This window comes from Colossoma macropomum, unplaced genomic scaffold (genome assembly GCF_904425465.1).
Source record: "Colossoma macropomum unplaced genomic scaffold, Colossoma_macropomum, whole genome shotgun sequence".
NCBI classification, from domain to species: domain Eukaryota; kingdom Metazoa; phylum Chordata; class Actinopteri; order Characiformes; family Serrasalmidae; genus Colossoma; species Colossoma macropomum.
In genome coordinates this window covers 9,173,991-9,191,463 of record NW_023494798.1, presented here as the reverse complement: position 1 = coordinate 9,191,463, position 17,473 = coordinate 9,173,991, and the positions used below count along the sequence as shown (strand labels likewise).

At 41.9% G+C, this 17,473-nt stretch overlaps 1 protein-coding gene across 1 annotated transcript in view; it reads right to left on the bottom strand.

Moving 5' to 3' along the window:
* Positions 1–17,473, bottom strand: part of LOC118818317 (protein jagged-1b) — a 104,025-nt gene that overhangs the window by 75,686 nt on the left and 10,866 nt on the right. The window contains exon 2 of the mRNA XM_036585545.1: positions 9,097–9,408. Coding sequence (XP_036441438.1) covers positions 9,097–9,408 — 312 coding nt within the window. The remainder of the gene's footprint in view (positions 1–9,096; positions 9,409–17,473) is intronic.

Sequence of the window (17,473 nt, the reverse complement as noted above, 5' to 3'; positions counted from 1 at the left end):
CTCTCCCTCTCTCACACACACATTTACTGTCCCCAGGCATTTATCAGCCGCATTTATCAGTTTTCATCCTTTCTCTTCTTCTCTTCTGTCATCCAAACAGTAGAAAGAAAGAGGGATGACTTCATTGGGGACGGCTGTTTTGGTCTAGTCTGTCATCACGGAATGGCCCTGGGCTGCTCTCAGGGCCTGCTATCTATCCTCAGCGAAAACTTTAATAAATGCACATAGAGAGAGAGAGGGATCAGGAGGAAGGTGGGCAGATTGCGGAAATAGGGAAGGGTTTTACAGGTCATGAAGGAATAGTTTTTGAATAATCTGAAAAATCTGGTTAACGTTGTGTTAAAATGTCATGGGGCGATGCTGCTATCCAAATAAAACATTTCCACAGGAGAAGAAAGAAACGTTTTTAACTTTTTTAAATTTAATTTTAAACGTTTTTAATTAATTTTGCAAAGATGTATTATTATAGCCATGATTTAGGCTATATGCATTGCTGAAAGTTAGTTTTCATTAGTAGCAAAATAGTATTTCATTAGAGAAATGTCATTCTCCCACAGTTCCACCAGCATGATTTGGATTTTCTTTTTCTTTTTCAGGACCAATAATTGTTGCCCCACCACTTTCGGAGGTGTTGTGCTTGTAGCTTCAGTGCAAAACTAAAGAAGCAAACTTCAGACAGAAAACATCCGAGGTGACGAGGAAATTGTGTACATTTGACTTTTTGCCAAACTGTCGCTTTAACACTCTCTCATTTTCTTTGTAGTTTTTCTACTAATCTCTTTAGTGTATTGGTGTGTGTGTGTGTGTGATTGAAATAGAGAGAGAGAGAGAGAGAGAGAGAGAGAATGAGAGAGAGAGAGAGAGAGAGAGAGAGGGCTCAGTTTTCCTCATAATAACTGGGTTCGTCTGTTCGTGGCCCACCTGGGACTACGGGACACTCCCCCCCAAAAACCACCACACAAAGATGGGCAGATAATGTGGCTCTTTCAGTTCACCAGCTCATAGAAATCTCTCTCTCTCTCTCTCTCTCTCGGGCCAGCCCGCCTCTCAGCCCTGCCCTGAAACTGAACCGGATTGGTTTTCTCCAGCTGAATTTTCTCACACTCGCCGACCCCCCCCACCCTTTATACACACCAACACGCAGTAAGGTGCAGGCATTCACAAAGGTGTGTCTGAAACAATACAAATCCAAACGGAACCACACAATATGTACACACAGCACACACATCATCAAAGAGCAAGAGGTGTTTCATGTAAATTTCAAGAGAAGGATAAAGAAACTCTGATGTTGAAGTGCCTGAGCTGATGACTGGTCACAGTGCCTTTGTGAATAAGTGACAGAGTCACATCTCTTTGGCTTGTTGACCACTGTGTGTGTGTCAGATGTGAATATGCAAACTGTGCATGCGCATGTATACTGAAGTCTTAAAGGCTACAGCTGTCATTGTCACATCGTTAAACCAGCAGCATATTTACAACGATGACACAGTGATACGACCTGGATCAATCACAGTTAGGAGGAGGGATAAAAACAAATGATGCAATGATTAGGACCAATCGCAGTCAGGGGGAGGTCTCAGAACAAATGACACAGTGTTTGGAACAATTACAGTCGGGTTGAGGGATCAGAACAAATAACATTGCGATTAAAACCAACTGCAGTCAGTGGAGGCATCAGAGCAAACAACACAGTCATTAGGACCGATCACAATCAGGGGTAGGTCTCAGGACAACTGACGCAGTGACTAGGATCAATCACAGTGAGGGGAAGAGATCAGAACAAACAATATTATGATTAGAACCAACTGCAGTCAGTGGGAGGGATCAGAATGAATGACACTGTGATTAGGACCAATCATGGTCAGGGATAGGGGTCAGAACAAGGAAGGCAGTGATTAGGACCAATCACAGTCAGGGATAGGGGTCTGAATAAATAATGCAGTGATTCGGACCAATCACAGTCAGGGATAGGGCTCTGAATAAACGATGCAGTGATTCAGACCAATCACAGCCAAGGGGAGTTCTCAGAACAGCAAGGCAGTGATTAGGACCAATCACAGTCAGCTGGATGGATTAGAACAAACAACATTATGATTAGAACCAACTGCAGTCAGCAGGAGGGATCAGAACGAATGACACTGTGATTAGGACCAATCACAGTCAGGGATAGGGCTCTGAATAAACGATGCAGTGATTCGGACCAATCACAGTGAGGGGAAGAGATCAGAACAAACAACATTATGATTAGAACCAACTGCAGTCAGTGGGAGGGATCAGAATGAATGACACTGTGATTAGGACCAATCATGGTCAGGGATAGGGGTCAGAACAAGGAAGGCAGTGATTAGGACCAATCACAGTCAGGGATAGGGGTCTGAATAAACGATGCAGTGATTCGGACCAATCACAGTCAGGTGGCGGGATCAGAACAAACAACATTATGATTAGAACCAACTGCAGTCGGTGGGAGGGAGCAAAACGAATGACACAGTGATTAGGACCAATCACAGTCAGGGGGAGGGATTAGAAGGAACAACACAGTGATTAGGACCAATTTCAGTCAGGGATAGCGGTCGGAATGAACGATGCAGTTATTCAAACCTATCACAGTCAGGGGGGGTCTCAGAATAAGCAAGGCAGTGATCAGGACCAATCACAATCAGGGGAAGGTCTCAGAAGAAGCAAAGCAGTAATTAGAACCAATCACAGTCAGGGGGTGGTCTCAGAACAAATGATGCAGTGATTAGGACCAATCACAGTCAGGGGGAGGGATTAGAACAAACAATACAGTAAATAGAACCAATCACAGTCCAACGATGGATCAGAACTAAAGACGTAGTGATTAGAAGTTTAGCAGCCAACATACGACAATGTATAAACTCAAACCAGCACATTGTTTTGACCAAAAACACCTAATTTTGTCTCTAATTGCTGTTTTTTTAAAATATACTCCCAGCTTTAGATTCAATTTTCATTCTGTATCGACTGGTTCAAATTTGTACTTTTCCCAACCTTTTTTTTGTCATTCTGATCACATACATTGTGAATTCCTGGCAAATAATGGTTGGGATGGGATTTTTGTTCTGGAAAACAATCATGTCTCATCAATTTCAAATCATAAAAAACTAATAGGCCTATATTCTGCACTCAGGACAGAATTTCTCGGCATGTTTCGATTAGTTACAAGCAAGAGATAACTAAAGAAAGTGTAAAAAGAGGGTGTAGCGATGAAATACGGAATCTGGGAAGGTTAACCATGTACTTTGTTATGATTGGTCAACTCAAGCTGCTTTTTGGGAAGGTACTTCTACTTTTACATAAATAATTACTTCACCATGGTAACAGTACCTGTAGTTGAGTATGGGTTTAAGCAACTCTATCCACCTCTGTGAATATGTGTGTTTATGTTTGTGCACATAAACACACACACACACGCACTGAGCCCTCTTACAGACACACACAGCCCTGCACAGGAAAGCTGGCCTGCATCACATTATTTCCCTCTCCCCCACCAAAGCCCCAGCCGGCTTTGGACTTTATTGAAAACGTTATTACGACTCAATGCGACCATAATTATAAACATAATATCAGCTTTCTCGCCCTTATTGTGATCCTCTGCTTATGAATAGACATCCAGCCTCGCTGCAGAGGTCATAAAACGCTCCCAGACAACAGTAATAAAAGCAAGACTGAGCGACTCTGCGTTCGGGACGCTAACAAAGAAACAAATGGAGCAGTGAAGAGCAGATCACAGTAACCCATTAATGTCCCGCCAGGCGCCGAGCCATTTTTAAAGGATTCCTCCGCCCGAGGGCTGCATGGCTGCATGATTGCACTCAAACAGACAGTGGGAATGGAGAGAGCGGCCCTCTGTTTCAGCGCTGTTTTTAACATGACCTTGCTGGCTTCACCTCACAACTTGGAAGTGTGGAGCACCTACCTGGCCCAGAGGGACGGGATAATGAGGTGATTTTTTAGCAGAAATGTGCCCTTGACTAGGCCAGCCTCAGCGAGCTAATTAGAAGTCCAACCGTAAGATTCATAAACTTGAGTTTTACGTTTAGAGAACGGTGGTGGACGTCTTTTTGTTGCCTGTTGTGTTGTTGTTGATTAGTTTACTAACTAGTTTGCTAGCTAGAGTGACACTTTATGGTCAAAAGTGTGTGGACACCTTGCATCACACCTGTATGAGCTTGCTGGACATCTCATTCCAAAGCCAAAGGCATTAATATGGAGTTGGTCCCCCTTTGCAGCTGTAACAGCCTTTCCACAAGATTTTCGAGTGTGTCTGTGGGAGTTTGTGACATTTATGATGTCGGGCACTGGTGTTGGACGAGCAGGCCTGGCTTGCAATTGACATTCCAATTCATCCCAAAGGTGTCCGCTGGGGTTGAGGTCAGAGCTCTGCGCAGGCCACTGAAGTTCCTCCACACCAAACTCAGCTAACCATGTCTTTAAGGAGATCCCTTTGTGCACAGGGGCTCAGTCATGCTGGAACAGGAAAGGGTCTTCAACAAACTGTTGCTTCAAAATTGGAAGCAGATAACAGTCTAAATTGTACTTTATATGCTGTAAATATATATGCTTTATATGCTGAAACAGCCCCAGTCCATTATCCCTCCTCCACCAAACTTTACTGTTGGCACTATGCATTCCGGTAGGTAGCGTTCTTCTGGCATCCACCAAACCCAGATTCATCAGACTGCCAGATAGTGAAGCGTGATTCATTACTCCAGAGAATACGTTTCCACTGGTCCAGTGGCGGCGCTTTACACCACCCCAGCCAATGCTTGGCATTGCGCATAGTGATCTTAGGCTTGTGTGCAGCTGCTCAGCCATGGAAACCCATTTCATGAAGCTCCTGACACAGAGTTTCTGTGCTGATGTTGCTTTCAGAGGCAGTTGGGAACTCTATAGTGAGTGATGCAACAGAGGATAGGCAATTTGTACAAGCTACATGGTCTACCGCTTCATGGTTGAACTGTTGTGGCTCCTACATTCTTCCATTTCACAACACTTGCACTTACAGCTGACACAAATAAGGTCACAAATAACAGAGCTATTCACAACCTTAAATATATGCTTTCGGTTTAGAATGACAACTGTGGCGCATTGTGCTTCTTTTTCATTGTTCCTAGCTGTGTAGTTGCTGTGTGACTTGCAAACTAGCTAGCAGAGTGAAGGAGCAAAGTTACACTATATGGCCAAAAGTATGTGGACACCTGGCATCACACCTGTACGAGCTTGCTGGACATCTCATTCCAAAACCAAAGGCATTAATACAGAGTTAGTCCTTCTTTGTAGCTGTAACAGCCTCTGTTCTTTGTTCATCTTCGTAAGCTCCTAGCTAAGCGTGACTGTTGCTATGGTGACCAGCAGTCTGTGCGCCAAGCTTCAGGGTTAAAAGTTGGTGAATAGGCAGTCATACATTTCAATGTTTAAGACCATTTATTGTTAAAACTGTGTTAGAAAAATAAGCAGAGCTTTATTTTACTGTAAAGGAGGATTATTTTATTTTTACCTAAATATCTGATTCTGCTGTGGAGCCACAACAGAGTAGTAAAAGAGCAAGATCAACCAAAAACCTATATGCTGTGGCATCACAACCACAACTAACTTGCAGTCTGTCATGTCCAGTGTTCAAGCCTAAACTAGAAAAAGTGGATGTTCTGGAAGTTCTTGGCCAAAATACCAGGTCTGGACTTCAGTTCACAGAAAGTAATCGCAATTTAAATCACAATAAGTTGCAATACTAATAAGAAAAATCGCAATTAGGTATTTTCCCCAAATCATTCAGCCCTAGTTAGGTCTGTGTTTCTAAGATCTCTGGGAAACTACAGACAGTGGTGGGGGGGTTGGAATTGACCCCTTCAACCCCCGCCCCCCCCAACCAGACCCCTCCCCTCCACCACCACACCACAACACAGCCCCAACCAAACTGCTGAGGAAACTCAGCCTTTAAAATCAATGATTGAAACCACAAGACAAACAAGCAGACCCAACCCAGCTCGGGCTGTTGTTCTGGCTTACTTTTATGGACTGAGCTTGTGGTCTTGCATCAAACTCTCTCTCTTTTTTTTCCGCTTGCCTCTGTCTCTCTCTCTATCTCTCTCTGTCTATCTGTTTCTCCTTCATTGCCAACTATGCTAAGCGACACATAACTGGCAGACGGAAAACTGGTACTGAACTGTAGAACGACTCTGCTGAGCTGTAATTGAACAGAAATAGCCCGTGTGAGTAACGTTAGAAGGGAATTAGCCTGATCCATTATGGATGATAGGACAGGAAAGGTCGAACCGTCTGAGAGAAGAAAGAGAGAAAGAGAAAGTCAAAGTAACCAAAGATTTACAGGTAGAGGGTAACAAGGACATGAGAAAAGGGAGTGGAGTTATTTAAATAGGCTTTAAATAAGACCAGTGGAGGGATCCATTCATTTCATATGTGAAGGGTTTTAGAACGTCAGCAATCTGACCGTATAAGTGAGGTCACCTTGTATGAGCTTCTGTCCACCTCGCAAAATTAAAGATGTGGTTCAGTAGATGATCCACCAAGACATCTTTGTTCGAAGTGTTCTTCTTTAGTTTTACACTGGAGGCTAACAAGTAATGAATGCATGCTAATCAGCACACGGCACACTGTGTCGAGTTGTTAAGGAATCTATAAAACATCTGTAAAAGTAAACAAAGGTGACTTACAGAATTCAAACCTTCTTCTGTACAGTGTCAGAAAACCACATCCGCAAGTCTGTTTGAGCAGTTTGTTGCAAGAATGTATGACTGAGGCACTCAGTTTGCATGCCAGCCTTGTATATCCAGTAAAAACTACAACAGCAAAATGAGAGTGCAAGTATGTCTTAGCTGATCATTTAGGTTGATCACATTCTGAAGAATTTGATTTTTGGTCAAACTATCACTAATAAACATCTAATGAATGTATCTCTCTCCACTACTGTTGTTGTAAATCACTTATTCCATTGTGTTTTTCCATTTCAAAAACAAATAAAGACAAAAGTCATTAAAAAGCACTGATGAGAAAAAAATGAGAAGAGAAGAGAACTTAAAACAAAAGAGAACAAAAGAGGAGAAGAGAAGAAAACGGGGGAGAACTGGGAAAAATGGAATAGATGAGAAGAGAAGAGAAGAGAAGAGAAGAAAACAAGAGACAACACAACAAACCAGAACAGAAGAAAACAGAAGAAAACAAGAGAAGAGAAAACAAGAGAAGAGAAGAATGTAGTAGAAGAGAAGAGAAGAGATGAGAACAGAAGAGAAAAGAAGAGAAGAATGTAGTAGAAGAGAAGAGAAGAGATGAGAATAGAAGAGAAAAAGAGAAGAGAACAGAAGAGAAAAAGAGAAGAGAAGAGATGAGAACAGAAGAGTAGAGAAGAGAAGAGAAGAGAAGAGAAGAGAAGAGAATAACAGACAAGAGGAGAAGAAAACTGACGAGTACAGAACAGAGGAGAAGTACTGCAGTGAGGACTGACTGTAAAGAAGGACAATTTAGTCATTAAGGTCAAAGGTCAGACGTTAGGGGAAGCCAATAATGCACTGTCCGGCCGGCGGCTCACCCAGAGAAGAGAGTCGGGAGAGAATGTGCGGATGGGAGTAGGAGGCAGAGGCGAGGAAGGAAAAAGAACATAGAACACTGAGTAACACAAGTCCAGCCTCAGTGCTGCAAAGGAAGCCCACTAGGCGACTCGCGCCGCACAGCCATCTCTCCACTGCACTTCATCCACTCTGATCAATGAGCGCCGGGTGAAAGAGTGTAATCAGCTTAAAGACTTGGGCAGTTACGAGCCAAACGCTGACCGCACCACTCCTTCTGTCACAACAGCGGCTCAGAGCAAGGCCACTGCTGGGGCAGCGCAGGGCCATGCTGAGCTGATGTCTTGCCAAATGAAGGCCAGTTCAAGGTCAAGCGAATGCTAATGTATTAGCAAGTCAGCAGCAGCAACAGGCAGACTTTAATAGCAACTTTGTAAGATGTCGATTAAAAGCCAGCGACTCTGAGAAAGTCTAACACTGTCAGAGCAGAACAAATACAAAATCAGACGCAGCCCAAATAACAATGGAAATTTCCACAATCATATTTTAAAGGAATAGTTACAGTTTATAGTTAATAGTTAAATCTACCCCATTGTCCAGTTTACTGCTCTCTGTTTATACAGCACTTATGAAAATGTAGCTAACAAGTTATAGAGGTTTGTGCATCTCCAATTAACATTGTGCAAGGGGAACACCACCACAGGGGGAACTCCACTGATTTTTCAAAATTTCTGCATAATTAAATTGTTAATGTGTCAACAAAATCATCTAGAATGATTTGGCAGAAAATGCTTCATTCCAGAGAAACTTACTGTGTCAAAATTGTTCATAGTGGTGGTGATAGGAACCAGACGTCTGAAGAGTTTAATGCCGCTAAAAGCCAGCTTACAGAAAGTTATTGAGAAAGTTTTTACATGAAATGGTTATGAATACGCTGCCTGACGCCTGAGACATTGTTTAATAAGGTGTTAAAATCAATTTATTTTAATTGTTTTATGGTGGAATGATACATGAAGGGTGATGTAAGGCAAAATAGTCCCTAAAGAAAACTTGTTAAACTTATTTTTTTCAGATTGACCTCTATTTTACCATCAACAGTATATAAATAAAAATACATAAAAACTAAAAAAGCATGTGTAGGTTTACTGGTGATTTTGGATAGTTAATAAACTGACTATATTTGCACTGTAGACATCAGGACGTCTGGTTCCTATCACAACCACTGTAAAGAAATCTAAGTCAGTAAGCCCACCCTCTAAAATCCACCATAAAGCAGTTGTAGTCAAGACACATCATCAGAAGGGGTTTTCCTTGTCTTTAAACCAGAAAATCTCACTACAGAGCCAAATGCAGCACCACTACAGGAAGCAACTAAGTATGTTTACAAAAGATGTAACAGTGGATACACAGTGGTCATTTTATCCAGAGTGTCCAAAGATGAGGAAAACTGTGTAAATTAGATTTTTGGCCAAACAGTTCCCTTAAAAAAATCCTCAACAGCAACATTTAAGCTATGTATAATTAACAGCAACCAAACTGAAGCTGAACTGACCGGCCAGGCGTATTTGAAGGGGAAGATGATGCGGCCTCCCTCGGCCCCCTCGTGTCCATGGTGCCGTACTGTGTGCGAGTTTCCACCCAGGACGGGCGTGCTGCTCGAGCCGAACGTGCAGGAGCCCGTGGGGGCCACACGAGCCTGGTACTCCTTCAGACACACCTTGAAGAACGTGTCACACTGATCATTGGAAGGACACTGCTGAGCCCCGCCGGCCTGGAGGTCACAGCACTGACCGCTCTGTAGAATGCCCAGAGAGTTTTGCCATTGGTGGATCTGCAGCTCAAAAGTGCCCACTGCACACACAACCTGGACAGAGTGATGAAAGAGAGGAAAATAATGAGTTTAGAAACAGGCAGTGAACTGATGAGTGCATGCAGGATTACATCTGAGAATGAGAGAAAATCACTTGAGGCAACAATTTGAGAGCAGTCTAGCTCTTTTTCTGTATTAGCAAAAGAATCTCTAATCATCAGTTTTGATTATTCATATTTCATCCCATATCATTAATATACAATTAAGAAGTCTGGCCTTCTTCTAATGCTATGTATAAAAATAAATGATCGTACCAGAATCACATCGTTATGGGCAGACGGTCATTTAAATTTAAAGAAATTTATCCAAGGCTTAGATTTGACGACTAATTTTAAATCCACTGAATCATTCAGTTACACGGATTGTGAGAATCAAAAAAAAGCAACCATCTTCCAAGACTGAAAGGTGTGGAAAAGTATCCCAGCAGATTTCCTGGAAAAGCTGAAAGCAAAAAGAATGGAAGCAGAAATAAAAGCAAAGGCTGGACACTAAATACTAGTACTAAATGATTAAAAATTTGAAATTATATTTATTTGTGTATTTTTTTGTTACATATACATTTTCTGTTTTATTCTGATGTTGAAAAATGAATAACTCGTACTTAATGACCTTTTTGACTAGAAATTAAATAAACGAAGGGGTGGTCTCTGACTTTTGCACAGCACTGCATGTTCCTGAAAAGTACCGGACATCATCGTTGACCTAGAATACCCAAATCGGTGCATCCCTATGTGCTCTTTAATATCATGTTACGTTGTAAATACGTCATCAGTTCAGTACAACCACACTTACTGGCCACTTTATTAGAAACCCCAGCTCCACTTTGCTGGTGTAGAGTTAGAGACCTTTTTTTCATGCATAGTCTGTTAGCCATCCTCTAGCCCTTCATTAGTGGTCAGTTACTGACCACTGAGCTGTTCTTGCTTGGATATTTTTGGTGGGTTGGCCACTCTCAACCTGGCAATGACAGTGATGTGTGTAAAAACAGTCAAGGCTGTGCTGAGAATGGTTCACCACCCAAATAATATTTGGTCAACAGCACGTCCTGTGGCCAGAAACTGACCAATGATGAATTGGGTAGGGGGTGGACGAAAAATTGCCTACGACAACAGATGGGCTACATATGCTGTAATTGTACACCTATGTAGTGGATCTATAAGATAAGACATTATTGATCCCAGGCTGGAAATTAAGGAAAGTGGCCAGCGAGTGGAAGAACAAGGTAGGTGCTTCTTGGAGATTAAGTCAAAGCCTAGAAGAACAGATGTTCAATGACGGCTCACCACTGGAAATTCAAGTCAGTCCTAGACCAACTACGTCCAGGAAAGCAGCCCTAAAAGTGTAGTAATAAATTCTTGCTTAGATATAAACCGATCAGGCGTAACATTATGACCACCTCCTTGTTTCTACACTCATTCTCCATTTTATCAGCTCCACTTACTATATAGGTGCACTTTGTAGTTCTACAGTTACAGACTGTAGTCCATCTGTTTCTCTGCATACTTTGTTAGCCCCCTTTTACCCTGTTCTTGAGTGGTCAGGACCCCCACGGACCCTCACAGAGCAGGTACTATTTGGGTGGTGCATCATTCTCAGCACTGCAGTGACACTGACGTGGTGGTGGTGTGTTAGTGTGTGTTGTGCTGGTACGAGTGGATCAGACACAGCAGTGCTGCTGGAGTTTGAAACACCTCAGTGTCACTGCTGGACTGAGAATAGTCCACCAACCAAAAATATCCAGCCAACAGCGTCCTGTGGGCAGCGTCCTGTGACCACTGATGAAGGACTAGAGGATGACCAACATAAACTATGCTGACACACATGAGCTGCTGTCTCTGAGTTTACATCTACAAGATGGACCAACAAGGTAATAGAGTGGACAGTGAGTGGACACTCACAGTGTTTAAAAACTCCAGCAGCACTGCTGTGTCTGATCCACTCAGACCAGCACAACACACACTAACACACCACCACCACGTCAGTGTTACTGCAGTGCTGAGAATGATCCACCACCCAAATAGTACCTGCTCTGTGAGGGTCCATGGGGGTCCCGACCACTGAAGAACAGGGTAAAAGGGGGCTAACAAAGTATCAGAGAAACAGATGGACTACAGTCTGTAACTGTAGAACTACAAAGTGCACCTATATAGTAAGTGGAGCTGATAAAATGGACAACGAGCATAGAAACAAGGAGGTGGTCATAATGTTATGCCTGATCGGTGTATAACCGATGACCTGAGGTTAGAATTGACTAAAAGTTCAAAATAAAGGGGACAAAAATGGTTCTTTTAATAATGGACCTTTCAACTGATGCTTCTTTGAAGGAATACTCCAACATATCAACCCGATCTCTATCTGGTGCTTTTGTAATATATGGTCGATTACAGCAAAGAATATTTTTACTGTGTACTTAGTTCACTTATTCCAGTTTACTCAAAACAATGAGGGTTGCCAGCTCTCACGATTTGGCGTGGGTCTTTTCTCAGGTTCTCACGCTGCACGAAAAAATCTCAAGCCAGTCAACGGCCAACTAACACTGAACAAACTTGTAAGCAACTATTCTGAACTTTCTGTATGATGACATTGGCCGTGTCTCCCACAGAAATGCCTTCTTTGTGTCACGAGTGCGGGAAAGTATGTGAGCGGTGCAGAGTGGAAGCAGAGTGGCACGGTTTTTCCCACAGTTGAGGGGCTTTTTTAGAAAGCTGAAGTCCTCTCTATCTTCTCGTCTCACTCAAGGTCTTGAAGTTCCACAGCTAAGCTAAAAACATGCTGATGTTCAAGTTCCTGTTTGGTTTTACTCCTCGTCACATGCTGCTAACAGCGGCCCACGTTGATCAAGAATCTCAAAGTAAGAGAACTGATCTAAGATCAGGTCTCATCAGGTAATGGGATGTTATTCAGTGTTATATAAAAAACATCAGCTGATCGTAGATCAGTATTATTAGTCTAAGAGGTTTGATAAATACGAGTAATTACTCAAAAAAGTAAAGGTTTTCTAAGTTATTTCTAAATTTCTCTTTAAAATACATACAAATCTGAGCCAACTGGAAGGGAACCTGACTTATAAAGAGAGAGCCTGTCATAATAAGCATAATTTAAAAAGCATGTCAATATCTCTTTGAGAACCACGGGTCTACGTGCTACTGAGTGGTGTGTAAAAATACATACACATTTGTGTGCAACATTTACTCATTCCGGTCACCTCCTCAGTTTTGTAACCTCCATAACAACACTTATAATAGAAGCCAATGGGCAGTTTTAAGGGTGTTTTTCCAACTGAACCAAATGGGAACCAACAGATATTACAGTTCTAGTTGTCCTATTTGAGACAGCTGGAACTATGTAACCACAGCTAACTATCTTACTGTCTTTTGGTCATTTTACTCTGAGGCATCTCATTTGGCTACTTAGCTACTTGCAAGTAGGGCTGAAAGATTAATTGTTTTTACATCGAAATCGCAATTTAAGGCAATTTAATTTAATAAAAGGCAATTTAACTTTTCAAATCGCATAAGCTGCAATTTTTTTATTTTTTATTTTAGCACACATTTTTAAATGTGTGCACTAACAAAACGGTTGTTTTAAGTTTACAGAGGGGAAACTGAACCTAACCGAGTTTGTGAAGTGCCTGCAGACGAGTTAGACCAATCAGAGTCAACCAAATTTCCATGTGTTGTGACATCACAACCACAACTTACTGGCAGTTCAGCACGCTGCGTTCAGGGGTCGAGCCTCAAGCCAGACAAGGTGGATATTCTGGTCTTCCTGGCCAAAAAAAATCAGGCCGGAATCACCATTTATAAAAAAAAAAATCGCCATTTAAATTGCAGTCGCAATATTAGTCCGAAAAATCGCAATTCGATATTTTCTCCAAATTGTTCAGCCCTACTTGCTAGTTAGCTTAACTTTGTCAATGTACTGCATTGTACTGCAAATCAAATAAAACACATTCTTCTCAAGTATCAAGAGTGAAAATATAAGCAAAACGTCAAACTTCTGTGGAGGCTAGAATCAATGCTAATGGCATTAGCTTCCAAGCTAGCTCACCTTAGCCAACTCTTCATATCAACATACCTTAGTTTACATTCTGATGCACTTACTGGCCACTTGAATAGAGACAGCTGGAACTATGTAACCACAGTGAACTCAATCTTACTATCTTTTCATCATTTTACTCTGAGGAATCACATTTGGCTAATTAGCTACTTTGCATGCTAGTTAGCTTAACTTATTGGCTGATATGAAACAATGTAGTTCATGTGCTGCGGTCAGTACCACACAAAATTATGTGCAAAATCAAATAAAACATTTTTCTTAAGTATCAAGTGTGAAAATATGAGCAAAACATCAAACTTCTGTGGAGGCTACAATCAATGCTAATAGCATTAGCTTCCTATCTAGCTTAACGTAGCTACCCCTAACATCAATACAGATTGTTACATCAATGAAACAATACAATAACGTCACATGTTTTTTACAGTTTTATACGCTGAATTTTAGGCTGAAAGATGAGTTACGGAAAACCGGAAGTGAGGTGGTCGATATTGGGGGACCCCCATCATTCTAGCGATACTAGTGTCAAAGTAAACACATTAATCTACACATGTATCTCTCCCAAAAAAACATTGATTAGGGTGAGTAAAGTGCTTTCAGTCATTTACAGTTAGCTTAGAGAGTTTTGAGGTGGCCAGTAACAGGGGTACTTACGCTACCTTAGCCAACTCTTCACACCAACATACCATTCTAGTGTACATTCTGGTGCACTAGCTGGTCATGCAGTAGTGCTTGGTGACTTTATCTTCACATGGAAGAGTGAAATTCACTAAGGCTTTAGCTGCAAGTGTTACCTGAACAGGCACCAAAAAACATAAAACTAGAACCTTTGCTATGGACCAAAGGCCAATGGAAATAAAAAAGGCACAGCTTCAGTTTTCTGGTACCAGAGGTTCTGGTACTATGTACTAATACGGCCTATGCATATTTTGAGTCAACGGGTTTTATGATCTTTTATGTTTAAGTACAGTCAACATTGTCTAAATTACTACCCATGTGACTGGTGGTTCCTCAGGGTTCTTAAAAGGAAAAGGAATACATAGTTCTACATAGAACCATTTCATGCTTAAATGGTTCACTGTTGGGTGAAATTGCTGTTCAGATTGATGGAGAATGTAACAATGGTTCTATTTAGCACCAAACATGGTTCTTCTATTGTTTCAAATTTGACATCATAACAACAGAAGAACCCATTTTGGTGGTGTACAGAACCATTTTCAAAAAGGTATTCTCCATCAGTCTGAAGAACATTTCACCATGCAAATTTAACTATTTAAGCATGAAATGGTTCTATATAGTACTCATGGCTCAAAACAGAACCATACCCTTGACTAAAGAACCTTTGAAGAACCTTCTTTTTTAAGAGTGTATGATACAGATGTGCTACAGGCAGGCAGGGAAATGCTGGCGTAATCCTTTAAATAACTTTCCACTGAAAGGTTCTTTAGGGAACCTAAGGCGGTTCTTCTATGGAGAGTGAAGGTCTTTGTGCATGTCCTTGATGAACAGTGTTTCTATGCTCTGACTGAGAGGAAACTGCCCAGTCAAGACTGATCAAGGCCCCTAAACCACTGCCTTTGTTTTAAAGGTAGATAAGGAGGCAGGCTGAGGTCCAGACGGGGGGCGATAACACTGACCCCGCGTCCACTCTCACCGCAGAGCGGAGGGAAAAAATCGAGTTCGTCCAAATGGACGCTTCCTCTCCTCATCTCTGCTACAAGCTCAGCCTCTATCTGCTCAATCATCTCACCTTATCCGGCTCAATCTTTCTCCCCTCAGGTTATTTACCCCCCCTTTCCCCTCCACTCCCTCTCTCACGCTCTTTTTTCTCCTCTCTCTTTTCTCTACCTCCTCCCATGTGGCGGCTACTTCCTACCCTTCTACACCGCACTCTCTTTAGATTCCATTCTTTCTCTGTATCAATACCACTCCTTTCTTTTTCTCTCCACTTCTCCCCAGGGACGGCAGACACTGGGAACACGGCTCTTTCCTTTCTTTCTTTCTCTCTTTCCTTTGCTCTTTTCTTTCCCTCTCTATCTCTCTCTCCTTTGCTCCTTTCTTCTCTTTTTTCACCGGAGCTGGGAACTCTCTCCATCTCTGTTCATTGTGCAGCATGTTCTCTCTTCACTGCTGCTATTCTTCTTTTCATCTCTCATTTTCAGAGATGGGGAGGTGAGGACACACACACACACACACACACACACACGCACACACGCACACACACACATGCACATACTTTGAGCTAATAAGCTCCGCAGAGAGGCGAGGGGTCAGAGCAGGTCCACTCAGATGCCGGTGCACACACTGTCAACAGCTCATTTGCGGTAAACAAAACGAGCACAAACAGACGATATAGACTCGCTGGCCACTTTATTAGAAACACTGCCCTTATAGGAAGCCGTCTAGGTGGACAACACCATAGCCAGTCTGTTGTCTCGCACAATTCATTGGTCATCCTCTGCTTTTTTCATCATTGGTCAGTTTCTAATGATTTCATTCAACCTTTCACATACTGTACTGCATTAAATCAAATCAAACAGGAATGGTTGTGATCTTTTTGTTGTCAAACGTGCAGCTGGCCAGCATTCGTGAAGTACTGACGATGTGTACGATGTGCTTAGAAAAGCATATTGTATTGTAATTTTTCATGATAACGATAAATATCATTGTACTGCCCACCCCATCTGAAAGTATCTATTATTATTGTGATGGGCTTGTTTGCAAAATACAAGTCCTGACACGCCTCTCAGCCAAACACACTCATCTCTACAGGCTACTTCTTCCACAAGTGAAGGAAAAACTCCTCACAACAAACCTGCAGTGAGAACGGCGGTGGCAGTAAAAGAGTCAGAATTCTAAAACTGTGGCAAAAAGGTGTCAGTGGCTGTGTTTACATGCAAAGATTTCTGCCAATCCTATTGAATGCAATCCGATTACAGATTCAGACTGAGGTGTTTATATGCACACCATGACAGCAAACATCACGTGAGGTCTTTGTATATGTCCTTGATGAACAGTGTTTCTATGCTCTGACTGAGAGGAAACTGCCCAGTCAAGACTAAACTACTGCCTTTGTTTTAAAGGTAGATAAGGAGGCAGGCTGAGGTCCAGACAGGGGGCGATAACACTGACCCCGCGTCCACTCTCGCCGCAGAGCGGAGGAAAAAATCGAGTTCGTCCATATGGACGCTTCCTCTCCTCATCTCTGCTACAAGCTCAGCCACGATACATCAAACATTTTCACGATACACGATATGCATCATGATATTTAGCTTTTCTGAGATTTCAGAAAGTTAGGACAAAATATAAGCTCTACCACTAAAAGTTCCATATTAAATCTACATTCACCAACCGTTCTTGAGAAGAAATTTCGTCTTAAAACCCATTCACACAGTTTTCACAAAGATTCTGACATTCACCAGTTTTCTTATTCGGGTTTTGTTCTAAGAACAGAATCTACACACTGTAGATGTGTTTCACAAACTGCACTGCGAATAAACCCAACTAAACAGTACTAATTATACTCTCTTTGTAATGAAACATGTTCTTGAAGTACTGATGATATCCACAATATGCTCAGAAAAGTGTATTGTGACAGAATTTATCACAATGATGACAAAATATCATCATATTGCCCACCAATATGCTGCCTAGTGCCTAAACATGTCAGCAGCGGTGCACCTCTCCCACTCAACTGTCCCTACATTGAGCGTTCTCTGAACTAATCAACCCATTCCTTATATTCAAATGGTTTGACTGCATAAAACACAGCAGATTAATCTTCATAAGAAATGCTAAGACATGAAAATGCTTGGATACATGGACACGTTGTATGAATAAATAGGTTTAAGGACAGACGTTTCAGTTGCAATTAAGCTGTTTTGAATCCCTGGTGTTTAATGGAAGCGTTAATGATTATAGGGTGTGTAATGAAAAAGTCTAGGCTGCATAGAGATCTAGATTCATTTGCAACAATCAGTCAAAAACACTGTTGTTGGCAGAA